Source organism: Setaria viridis, chromosome 4, assembly GCF_005286985.2.
Source record: "Setaria viridis chromosome 4, Setaria_viridis_v4.0, whole genome shotgun sequence".
NCBI classification, from domain to species: Eukaryota; Viridiplantae; Streptophyta; class Magnoliopsida; order Poales; family Poaceae; genus Setaria; species Setaria viridis.
The window spans coordinates 31,066,591-31,079,036 of record NC_048266.2 but is presented as its reverse complement, the minus strand read 5'-3'; the positions used below and the strand labels follow the sequence as shown (position 1 = coordinate 31,079,036).

Sequence of the window (12,446 nt, the reverse complement as noted above, 5' to 3'; positions counted from 1 at the left end):
GTGTCAACCATGAAGTCTCCCATCTTAGGATGCAGGATGCTACGAATACAGTGCTTCCCACAGAAACACTATTTGGGCCACCAGATTCTAGGGGGTGTTTGAATACTAGGTGCTAAACTTTAGCAGTGTTACATCGGATATTCGGATGCTAATTAGGAGGACTAAACATGAGCTAATTATAAAACTAATTGCAGAACCTGTGCTAATTCGCGAGACGAATCTATTAAGACTAATTAATCCGTCATTAGCAAATGGTTACGGTAGCACCACATTGTCAAATCATGGACTAATTAGGTTTAATAGATTCATCTCGCGAATTAGACTCCATCTGTGCAATTAGTTTTATAATTAGCTTATATTTAATACTCCTAATTAGCATCCAAACATCCGATATAACATGTGCTAAACTTTAGTGGGGTGCATCCATACACCCCTGATACGTTTTCATCAGGTTTGACTCACTACCTACAAAATAATAATTTTACACGATGTAATGTAATTACCTAATAATGTTACAATATTACACTCGCGCTATGAAGTATCTGCAGTGCTTTCTGGTCACAGATCCCTTATAAAAATGTTAACTCTATAATAAGATCCACAGTCAAGTACACAAAATGTCAGCTTACTACTTGATGCCACAACAGAAACAATTCCAGTTGTCTTCTAGAAAATATATAGCTTACGACTAGCTAAGCGAGAGCGCACCGGATGCAAACAGAAGATTCCTTCGAGAGAACTGCAATAACCAGAAATCAGTTCATTCTTCAGTTACACTGCATCATAGAAAACATAAGTTGAATTTAACAGTGCTGAAACGAGTGGAAAACTTCTCACCCGCAGGCTATAAACAGGAGTAGATTTCGTAGGGAGAGCTTTAAGAAGCCTCAGTCGGTTAGCTGAACCACCTTTGCTGTTTCAGAAAAGACAAGGTTGTTTTGACGTCCAAGTAAGAGAATGGAGTATATGCTGAATTGATGATCATGTTTATATGTAAATCAACTTACGTGTCCTCCGTCTTCAGGGCCTTTGTGCTGGAAGCGACATCCCAGAGTTTTACAGTACAGTCAGCTGATCCAGATGCAAGCATTGCCCCCTCACAGCTAAGACAATAACATGATATATTAACTATGCGCATACTTTACTGCATCGTATAATTAACGCTTAGAAAATCAACCAACGGCAGTCCTACATGGCATATCTCAGAACATCATGAACTATCAATGAAAGAAACAATGTACAATTTAGACCTTGTGTTGCAACTTAAATAAAGTGGAAAGCGATTCAAAAATAAAAGGGATAACCTACAGCAGTGTTTAATCTTAACACATTACATATCCCATTGGAATGCATTGGGATAAATCAATGACTGCATTGCCATTTGCTAAGGTTCTCCACAAAAGGTATGTTGCTGCTAGAGCAAGGGATCTCTAGTGTACATCCAAAAGGCAACGAGAGCTAAAACCAAAATAATACTACATTTTGAAGTCTGGACCCTATGTTTAGCCAATGACATTCAAATAGGACTGCAATCAGGGAGGAAATATGTTGTTTAAAGACTAAAGAGCTCATAGGACAAGTATCATATTTGATCAGCTAAAAGTCTAAGGCAAGAAGCAAACAGAGCAGCGCCATTTAGCTGATGCCATGACTCATGTATTCTGAGTCTAAACAACATCAAAATCTGTGAGACCAACACCAGTAATTTGAAGACATGAATTGCATGACCTTTAAATTACACAAGGGCTAAGTAAGTGATTAGCAAACTAATTTCTTGCTATAGCACTACTGATAATTATAACTTGAGTTAAAACTGTTTCATGAACCAGCTATGCTTGCCGCAGGACTGGCCAGCTTACCAAGTGATGCTTTTAACTACAATGAACCCTTACTCTTTGCGCAAGTTTCTATAACCTTTTTTTTTACAATTATCAGATCAAAATAGACTTGGGGTGCTGCTATAACCTAGAAAAGTTACACTAATGATTACCTGAAAGCAAGTGTCCACACACAAGAACCGTGTCCTAGCAATGGTGAAACACAGCGACCAGTTGAGAGATCCCACATCATGATGGTTCCATCTTCGTCTCCAGAGGCCATGTATCGTCCATCGGGTGACATTGCCAGTGATAAAACCATACTCCTATGACCAATAAACATCCGTATACATTCACCTGTCTGTACATCCCATAGTCTTACGGTTTTGTCGCTAGAGCCGGTGGCAATGTAGTTACAGTTTACATGCCACTGGACACACTGTTAAGCAAACAATTTGCAGGCAAAAGAAAAAAAAAAGATCCGTCAAATCATGCTGGCATCAATACAGGACATTGGAAAAAACAAGTGGGTACTAAACACAAAAGGATTAAAAACACCAACAATTCCATCTAACCAAACCATAACTTTTCGAATGATACGAAGTTATAGGACCAGAAGTTCACTTACATCAACATCGGAAAGATGCCCAGCCATTATTCGCAAAGGTTGAATTTTATCCATCGACCAGATTCTAGCAGTCCTGTCATGCGAAGCACTAGCAAAGTAATGGCCAACTGGACTAAACTGTCATAAAAGTAAACAAAAGAAGGTATCAACAAATAGTACGGTGCATAATTATATTATTAAAATGTTTACAAATGCAAGATCAACATCTTAAATAGTTATTCACATACTTGGACATCCCAAACAGGGTAGTTGTGTCCTTTGTAACAGACAAGATTGGCGTTCAGCTTGGTGCTCCACAGTCTAACTGTAACAAATAAAGAGTAAGGATATAGTGCTAAATTTAGAAGATAATTAGGGAAAGGATTTCCTACAAAACGTACAAGCACTATGTCTAGGTATCTTACTTGTCGAGTCTGAAGATGATGATAGGAGAAAATCCCCAAATGGGCTAAAGGCCGCGGAATAAACTGGTCCAGAATGACCTTGGAATAGTGTATAGGGTCTTTTTCCCTCATCTACTGTTGATACGCGAACACCCTGAGATCCAGTCTCCCCCTGTGAACTAGCTGAAAATTAAAGTTTGCCAAATTAGCAAACTCCATCAGAATATAACTGGAAATATTTGAATGGCAGAATTATTCTGAAGTCAGACTTTCGCAGAAGAATATTGAAAAACTGTATAAAGCAGTAGTTGTAGTGCTTAGTGTTTGTAACTTAAACTGATTAAAATATTCAAAACAAAACATCAACATGACCTTGGCCTAAATTAGATGCAAAATTATGCATGTATTTTAGCATAGCAACACTGAGAGTACGAAGAGAGAGTGAAAGAATTGGTCAGGAACAAAAGGTGTCGAACTTACATGTTTTTCCTGATTGACCAATCTTTGACATATCCCAGACCTGGTGAAAGGCAAGGAAATTTTACCAGCTACGAATATAAATAGCATGAAAAAGAACATTTGACCTGAACGGACTGACCTTTACTGACGAATCAGAAAATCCACCCACAACCAAAGATCCATCGTGTGATATCGATGAGCAGTTCAATCTGTGTTCCACAGGATGATACTCAACCCAAAGTATTAACAGAGAAGTTCTAAATATCAAATAACAGTTATATTTACCCATTATGTGTATTAAGGAATGTGTAGAAGCTAACAGAGGGCAATGCCATACTATTCAATTGTGCACGGTTCCTCAGGTCCTCAAGAATTGATTGTTCAACTTCAATAGGCCTGAAACAAATACATAAAGATTTTCCATACGCGCATATCTCAAGGTTGATTACTTTGACAGATAAAGGTATGAACACAAAGTAAACCAGCAACAACCTCCAAACTATCAAGCAATAAGAATAGCGCACAAAAGAGTTAAGATTATTTTGAATCTATCAGGGCCTAATGTTTTTTGTGTCCTAAAAAACCCTCTTCAATTTCAGTTTGTATTCCAAAATAAGCAGTGACAAAGCCCAGGATCACAAGATTGGGGGGGGGGCCAACTACACTAATTCATATGTTTTTCTTCATAAGATGAGCTAAATACTATAAGATATACTAGAGATTTAGTAGGAAAAAAATTGGGCCATGAGGGGGGCCATGGCCCCTGCCAGCCCCCCCTACTGGCTTGTCCCTGAAAATAAAAGTGTCGTGGTCACAGAATCAAAAGTTCTAGCAAGTAGATGTCATTCACATGTCAGACCTTGACCTAACTTTTCAGTTACACGAATAGCATTCTTAAACGAAGGCCTAAGGTTGAGGTGTTATTTAGGATTTTGAAATATTAGACAAAATAAAGACCATACATGAAAAATTGGAGGACAGTTTTCCATAGTTATAGCCACAAAGGAATTAGAAACATACGTCGTTGGAAGAGTTAGCTCCGGCTTCACTCGAGGTGCCACAGAAACCATGCTTGTTTCAGTTCTGACATTTTTTCCAGTTGCACCTACAAGCTTATCCTTTTTGGTCTTCTTATTAGAAGCACCTTGCTTTCCACCTTCTGCGTTTCTTTTCTGTGGCAAAATATAATGACAAAAATCTTATGACCATGAATACATGTATACACAGGAATACACTGCTAAGACACCAAAATTCTTATGACCAGGAACACTGGTATGCCCAGTGCAACTGGAACCAAGCAATGAGCATTTGTTATCAGCTACAACCTACAGATAGTGAAGTGGGAGGCACATTCTCAATATAAGGTTGATATTTCAACAGCCCAACAGTATATAGAACACATAATGTAAGAAGATTCTGATCCCTTGCCTTATTATCTTCTGCTTCAGCATCCTTGCTTTCAGCTTCAATTTTATCAGATTCTGCTAGCGCCTTCTCCATTCGCTCTTCAACGGAATCTTCAAGCAACTGGGAAACAAGAAGTGCATGAGAGCATATAGAGCAGAATATATTAACTTCACTGGAGACAACTCAAATACAAACTGTTTAATCTGCAATATTGACTATTCGATATAACTTAAGTGGAAAAAAATCCAACTGATGCGTAACATACCCCCCAATGTACTTCCTTCTGATTTATCTGTTTTGCCAAGTCCTTACTTGTCCCAATCAGAGCAACAACATCCGCATCATCAGAGATTAATGAGGGCTGCCCAGGAGATACTGCCAATTGTACAAATAGAAGTGGTAGAGAAGACTGTAAGAAGTGAAAATGCACAAGTACAATGCATACCAGAAGTACTCAATTCAGCAGATCATGGAACCATACCTTCAAAAGTTATGTGCTGATTGATTACTCCCAGCACCACAAAAGCTTGTGTTTTCTGGAGATACTGGAGAAGCAATTCATATGAATACTGCAATAGGAAAATATGGTCAAACTTTTAGTTGGAGCAGCTGCTTTTTAAATAGGAACATATGAAGCTTCCAATAAATCATATTACTATAGCTATCAAGGAATGCAGGGGGAAAGGTAGAATAATGGCGTGCGGCAACACAATAAAGTACGTCATTTTTACTATGATGTGCAGTATTTTATCTCCATAAAAGGGATCAATTCTAGTAAAAGAGCATGGATGAATTAAAAAGCATAATTCAAAACAATAGGCTAGAGATGAGAAGGAATTAGTAGTGTAGTTACCTCGCACATTTTAATTTTAAATTTATTTTGCCTTAAAGATCGGGCCAGTTCCATTTCCTGAAAATTATGACATGCAGAAGGTAAATGCACAGTTCTGGAATCTTAAGAAGGTAAAATCAATCATATAAAACAAGTGTTCATTTCAAATGGTATTGGCACAATGTGGGGAATAGTTAAATAACCTCCAAATGTGAAGGAGAGAGGACACCTTCCAGCTTCTGAAGATCCCTTGAATGCATCACTTCATGATCTTCTCGAAATGTATGGAAAAATGACCGAGCTACAGGATAGGAAAAGAAAGAAATGCCTCAATAAACTAAGGCTAAAAACAAAAAACAGCAGAAGTCTATACAATTATGCCCAACAACGAGAAATACCTTCTTGCATATGTCCCTCTGCCACTAGATCCATGAAGCAATGGATAAAAACTGGGTAAAGGACACGAAGTAATTCGTGCTACACAAAAAGATCAGAATTAAGAAACATTTATTGTATTGCCAGAATTAAGAAACATGAATTGTACTGCCAGATTTAATAACAGGAAGGTGCACCATAAGAAAAAGAAAGGAAAATATGATCATAAGTGGTTTGTGCACCACAAGCAAATACCCTTTCGACAAACTAGAATTGCATAAGTAGTCAAGTGCAAAACCACGCTCAGATGAACAGATTTGTGGTTCATAAAAGGAGGCCAAAAGTGTAAATTCGTGACTGAGAACACAAAGAGGATTCAAATAAAAGTGCTACTTGGAGCTAACAGAAACAAATGAACAATTTGGACACAAGGTATCAAAAGCAATCACATTTATTGGAGATGTGCATGTGAAGTACAAATTATCTACAAGCAACGCACCTTGTATTGATCAAGAGAACTATATGCCCATGTTCTTAGTTTACTATACCCATCATGGTATCTTGCCGGATCATTGTCCGACCTGTAATTGAAGAACATAAGCAACCGAAAAATGGTAATGGTAAGATCATAAGAGAAAATAGAAGCCCTTCAGAATCTGTGTATGCTAATGGACTAGAAAAATATTTGTGGGCAGATAGCGACAAAACAACTGATTATTGTAATATCGATCAAGCACCATTGAACCAATAAACAGACTGCTTTGCAAATTATCACATGCAAGCAGTCCAGAAAATGCAGTTTTCCACATAGCTACAGACAGCAGCCTTTATCAACTGGATGTTACAAAAAATTCCGGCAGAGATTTGAACATTGAATTTTCTGTTACTTACATATCCCTTGATTCCCTTCCCTTCCTGTCCAAAGATCTACTCCCTCCGTCCCAAATGATAGGTCATTTTCACTTTTCTAGATTCATAACTTTTGCTAGACATAGCATATATCTAAGTGCATAGCAAAATCTATGGAATGCCATCTGCAGGTGGCAGGCACTTGAAAACATTGGACCTTCATGGAAAACTGAGTTACCGCAATTTTACACCCCTTAACTCCCATAACGTTAGTGCCAATTCCTCCAACTAGACTCTCTAAGCTAATTTCCAATTCAGACGAGAGCACTAGGCAACAGTTCACATCCAGGCAAGCAAACTAGCCAAATCAACAGCCGAGCGAGGGCACCGAGGTTATACACTCCGAGCGCCCAGAAAAAAAAAGCACCAACTCGAATTCATTCGAACAAATTACACAAGTCCAGTAGCTTTCAATTTCATCGTAACGGAAGCTACCGCCACTGGCGGAGACGTCCTAGGACCCCACCTAGCTAGCTTGGGAAGCAGGCGAACCTACCTCTCAAGCGCAACGTCGGAGATGACTGAGGTGGAGAGGCGGTTGCGCTCCTCCTGCAGCGCGAGCTCGGTGAGGCGGAACCCCTTGCGCTGCAGGTACTGCTGCACCTTCTTCTCCATCTCCTCGTCCTCCATTGCCGCTGCCAGCGCGGGGGGAGCGAGCCGAGCCGGCGAGCTCTAGGGTTTAGGGGCCGGATCCCCCCAAGCGCGCGCCTGGTAGCGGGCCGAGAGCGGCTGGCCCGCGAGGAGGCGCAGGAGCAAGGCCGCGGCGACGGCGAGTGCGTGGCGGCCGAGGTCGTGGCGAGCGGACCTGGGCAGCGAGCGGCGCGGCCGAGCAGGTAGGTCGACGACGGCGCGACAAGCGGATGCGGCGGCGCGCGACTCGTGCCGGGATGGGCCGATGCGGCGGTCGACGCGTCGAGCGGTCGAGCTATTGGGCCTAACTGGGCCGTGTCCGCTAGAAGGGAGGACCCATTGGAAAACTGTTCTAGCGGTGGTTTCAGTCCAGCAACGACATCAGACTGACATGGCGATGACAGGTTGCATTCAGTTCAGTACTAATCTCATCGTAGCAGTATAAATCGATCTTAGCTGTTTTTTTTTCTCTGAGAAAATCGATTGTTAAATTCGCCTCCTCGTGGGGTGAGGAGGAAAAACTGAGAGCATCTAGTAACCTTGCAGACTTGCAGTAGCATCTGATTCAGAGGATAACCGAGCAAGTGACCTTTTAGTGACACTCCGAAGTCAAAGTCAAAGTCAAAAGGTTCGAGTCTTGCGTTTGCGTCATCACGAGCTGCGTCTGCCGATGCCAAGCAAGCGACACAAGTCAAAACTCTCTCTCTCCCGTGCTGGCCCACCGCCGCCGAACCTGACGCTTCGTAATCCTCCGGGCCGGTCGTCGCCGACGACTCCACTCTTCGCCCGCTTCTTCCCCTTCCCCATAATCTCTTCTGCCCCTGGCACACTCCTGACCTCACCTCCCACAAACGGAGATGGCCCACCCGGCGCTCCTCTTCCTCGTCCTCGCATGCGCCGGCGCGGCCCGCGGGTTCTACCTCCCCGGCGTCGCCCCCGCCGACTTCCGCAAGGTCTTGTCTTTCTCCCTCTCTCACTCATTTCATGATCGGCTTGATTGCTCTTGCTCAGGAAACTATCCTGATAATGACGAGTCATTACTCCTCACGCGCTGGGTCTGTGTGTGGTTCCTGATGGCTGGTTGCAGAATGACCTGCTCGCCGTGAAGGTGAGCCAGCTGAGCTCCATCAAGACGCAGGTGCCCTACTCGTACTACTCCCTCCCCTTCTGCAGGCCGGACACCATCGTCAGCAGCGCCGAGAATCTCGGCGAGGTGCTCCGTGGCAACCGAATCGAGAACTCGCCCTACGTGGTAATTCTGCAGGATACAGTAGTACTGGAATTTTAGTGTTCCACACCATACACGGATCCACCTACTGTGAGCTGCTTTTGCCTGTAATTAGCTCCCTGATGTTTCGGTTGTGCTTCCGATGCAGTTCGAGATGATGGAGCCTAAGCTGTGTCAGATTGCGTGCAAGATTGTTCTGAGCCAAGAAGGAGCAAAGGATTTCAAGGAGAAAATCGACGACTCCTACAGTGTAAACATGTGAGATGCTGACTGCAGACTGCATAGATATTCAGAAAAATTGATTAGAGAATGAGCCTTTGCTTTTGTTGCTCGCAGGATTCTTGATAACCTCCCTATGGTCATCCCAGTTAAGAGATTGGATAAAGAGGCACCAACATTATATCTACAAGGCATGCATGTTGGTGTCAAGGGGTGGTTTGTAGGGGTGGGTTGATGATCTTCTCGCTAGACAGGAATACTGATTTGTTCATCCAATGGCAATTGTCTTATGATTTGAATGTGTTTGATGCAGAGAAAGGATTGGAGTTATTTCATTCACAACCACTTATCATTTCTGGTGAAGTATAACAAGGATGAACACACAGGTCTCGCTAGGATTGTGGGCTTCGAAGTTAAACCGTACAGGTTCGATATTCATCCCGCAGACAGAGTGTTGAGTTTCTTTGTGAAGTTCCCGAGTGATGATGCATGATGTAATTTTACATTTATTTGATGCTTGCTTTGTACATTTATTATATATATGCTGCAGTGTTAAGCATAAACCCGATGGTGATTGGAAGGGGAATATGACACACCTTAAAACCTGTAATCCACACACAAGGATTCTAGTAATGAGCTCTGATAGGCCTCAAGAAATAGAGGCAAACAAAGAGATCATTTTCACCTATGATGTTAACTTTGAGGTAGTTCCAATTCTTCTACTTGCCAAGTTGATTGTATACAACCATCCCCGTTATTGAGACCTAGGAGTCCTATGGTCGGATTTTTCATTGCAAAGTTTAGATTTCCTGACCTTTTCATTTTTGTTCACATGCTTTCTCAATGCAGGAAAGTGATATCAAGTGGGCATCACGCTGGGACACTTACCTTAGCACGCCTGACGATCATTGGTTTTACATTGTGAATACTCTTATGACAGTCCTCTTCCTCTCTGTGATGGTTGCCATGATCATGCTCCGGACTCTGTACCGTGACATTTCCATGTACAACCAGCTAGAGAACCAGGAGGAAGCGCAGGAGGAGTCTGGGTGGAAGCTTCTCCACGGCGATGTGTTCAGGCCTCCTGTGAATGCTGACACGCTGTGCGTGTACGTGGGTACAGGTGTACAGTTCTTTGGAATGCTGCTTGTCACCTTGCTGCTCGCCATCCTGGGGCTCCTGTCGCCTTCAAACCGTGGAGGGTTCATGACAGCCATGCTCCTGCTCTGGGTCTTCATGGGCCTGTTTGCAGGGTACTCTACTGGACGCCTTTACATGATGTTCAGGGGCTCAGAATGGAAGAAGGTCGCCATCAAGACGGCCTTGATGTTCCCTGGTGCTGTGTTCCTAATATTCTTTACCCTGAACATGCTCCTCTGGGTCGAGAAATCCTCCGGGGCTGTGCCAGTCACCACCATGTTCGCACTGGTTTTCCTGTGGCTTGGAATCTCTTTGCCACTAATCTTCATCGGCAGCTTCCTCGGGTTTAAGAAGCCTGCCATTGACGACCCGGTGAGGACAAACAAGATACCGCGGCGGAGCAGCCATGGTACACGAATCCAGCCGTCTCGATATCGATCGGAGGCATCCTGCCCTTTGGCGCGGTGTTCATTGAGCTCTTCTACATCCTGACAACAATCTGGACGCACCAGTTCTACTACATGTTTGGGATCGTGTTCCTCGTCTTCGTAATCCTTATAGTGACCTGCGCAGAGATCACCATTGTGCTCTGCTATTTTCAGCTGTGCAACGAGGACTACCGGTGGTGGTGGAGGTCCTACTTGACTTCTGGATCCTCTGCAGTGTACCTATTCTTGTACGCCGCATTCTATTTCTTCACCAGGCTGCAGATCACAAACGCGGTCTCCGGCATGCTCTTTTTCGGCTACATGTTCATCGTGTCGTACGCCTTCTTCGTGCTCACTGGCACCATTGGCTTCTACGCCTGCTTGTGGTTCACCAGGCTCATATACTCTTCAGTGAAGATTGACTAGGAATCTATAATTGCATCACTTTACTGTCGGCTTGAGAAGTTAGAGGTTGAAGGTGGGAAATGAAATATGATGTGAACGTAGCATGTTTATATTCAGGGGTCTTTAGGAGGTTTACGAATTAATTCAGTTAGACTGAAAGCTTGATGTCAGTAACTTGGTGCATGCGTGCATCCTTACCCCACAACTTTGTGTTCAATCAACTGATTAACTACATGTTTCTGTTGCAGAAATGCTGAATAATCTCACTATCCATGATGAGCATCTCACTGTAGTCGCCTTTTTCATGCTATAATTGATGCAATCTACAGTGTGTTACTTTGACAAAAGTTGTAGGGCAGAATGATGTTTGAATTAAAAGTTCATCATAAATCTGGTAACATCGAGTTATGTTTTTTTTACACTAAGGGCATTGCCCGAATTTCATAACATCGAGTTATGTTGTTAGCTGTATATATGATCTTGCATTTAAATTTATATCTAGGTTATTTCATATCCGTTCGCAGCGTGCTTTTCATTTGTTTGAGCTGGTGGGAAAGCCCCTCAGGCTGCTGCTGCAAACAGAAAAGCTCGGCGCACACCCTCTTGCAGCCTGTCGAAGCGTTAAGTGGCCCATGGGAGCAATGTCAGTATGCTCAAATTTCGGGTCAGCCCACTCAGCAGGCTGCGTGAAAATCGGTCAAACAAAAGGTCTCGGATCGGATGCATTTCGTTGTCAAAATCCACATCATGCCAAGGACCATCCCAATATCGATTCAAAGATGACTTGGCGAATGGCGACCCTGCCAAACTGCCACAGATTTCGCCGAACCACGAGGCAGCGCGCGGGGCTGGCACGCAACCCCCGCCAACAAGCTGCCGGCTTTCGGCCGGTCAAACAAAACACTCAAACAGCACGGAGAACCGATAGTCCGGCGCATGACGATGGCTTGTACCAGCATCTCGGCGAAAATGCAGCGCCTAGTGCGCCATGGACAGCTGCGCCGCCGTTCCCTAGTGGCGTGCGCGCACACCTGTTCGGCTGTTCCTGGAGAGACGCTGAGACGGCGGCACGTTTGCATCTCCCCACTGAGGCCACTCACAGCTCCAACGATAATCATACTTCCAAGCGTCTTTGTTCAGGCTTGACACGTCGTCAACACAAAATCTAATCGATCTTGTGAGCATATAAGAACAGTCCGGTGCCTACAGTAGTATCGGTGTTTTATACCCGACAACCTACCGATAGGGTATCTCGAGGTAGTAGATTAGTTGGTAGAGGATCGTCGGACCTGTAACTCGAAGGTAAAAGCGAGGACACAAGACAAAGATTTATACAGGTTCGGACAGCTAGAGAGCGTAATACCCTACATCCTGTTTGGGGTGTTGTATATTGCGCCCTACGCTTGGGTGTTATTTGGTGTTGAGGATTTTGGTCCTCTGTTGTGATTCTACGAGGTCTTCGCCTACCGATTTAGAGACCCCTACCCTCCTTTATATACTTTAGGAGCGGGATTACTAGTTGGTTACAAGGAAGAGTCCTAGCAGGATTACATGGTATAAATCCTAATAGGATTACAGAGGAATCC

At 43.4% G+C, this 12,446-nt stretch overlaps 1 protein-coding gene and 1 pseudogene across 1 annotated transcript; one reads left to right on the top strand and one right to left on the bottom strand.

The window, feature by feature from the left end:
• Nucleotides 1–466: 466 nt before the first annotated feature.
• LOC117852614 (transcription initiation factor TFIID subunit 5) lies at nt 467–7,680 on the bottom strand. The gene is made up of 19 exons (XM_034734783.2): nt 7,307–7,680; nt 6,401–6,482; nt 5,925–6,003; nt 5,730–5,827; nt 5,548–5,604; nt 5,176–5,263; nt 4,960–5,069; nt 4,716–4,814; nt 4,308–4,459; nt 3,573–3,683; nt 3,427–3,496; nt 3,309–3,348; nt 2,850–3,011; nt 2,673–2,749; nt 2,446–2,562; nt 1,991–2,256; nt 1,008–1,103; nt 838–913; nt 467–739 (listed from the first exon to the last, which is right to left on the bottom strand). Exons 1-19 carry the CDS (start codon nt 7,438–7,440, stop codon nt 689–691), a joined length of 1,965 nt encoding a protein of 654 aa, XP_034590674.1. The 5' UTR covers nt 7,441–7,680; the 3' UTR covers nt 467–688.
• Nucleotides 7,681–8,158: 478 nt separating this feature from the next.
• On the top strand, nt 8,159–11,111 carry LOC117852615 (transmembrane 9 superfamily member 9-like; annotated as a pseudogene).
• The last annotated feature ends 1,335 nt before the right edge of the window (nt 11,112–12,446 follow it).

What these genes read in the sequence shown, in the direction of transcription:
- LOC117852614 (XM_034734783.2), bottom strand. Translation starts at nt 7,440, where the DNA reads ATGGAGGACGAGGAGATGGAGAAGAAGGTGCAGCAGTACCTGCAGCGC. An exon ending in TCCGACGTTGCGCTTGAGAG is followed by an intron (nt 6,483 to 7,306) that starts GTAGGTTCGCCT and finishes CTTCAATTACAG; the next exon opens with GTCGGACAATGATCCGGCAA. An exon ending in GCCCTGAAGACGGAGGACAC is followed by an intron (nt 914 to 1,007) that starts GTAAGTTGATTT and finishes TTTCTGAAACAG; the next exon opens with CAAAGGTGGTTCAGCTAACC.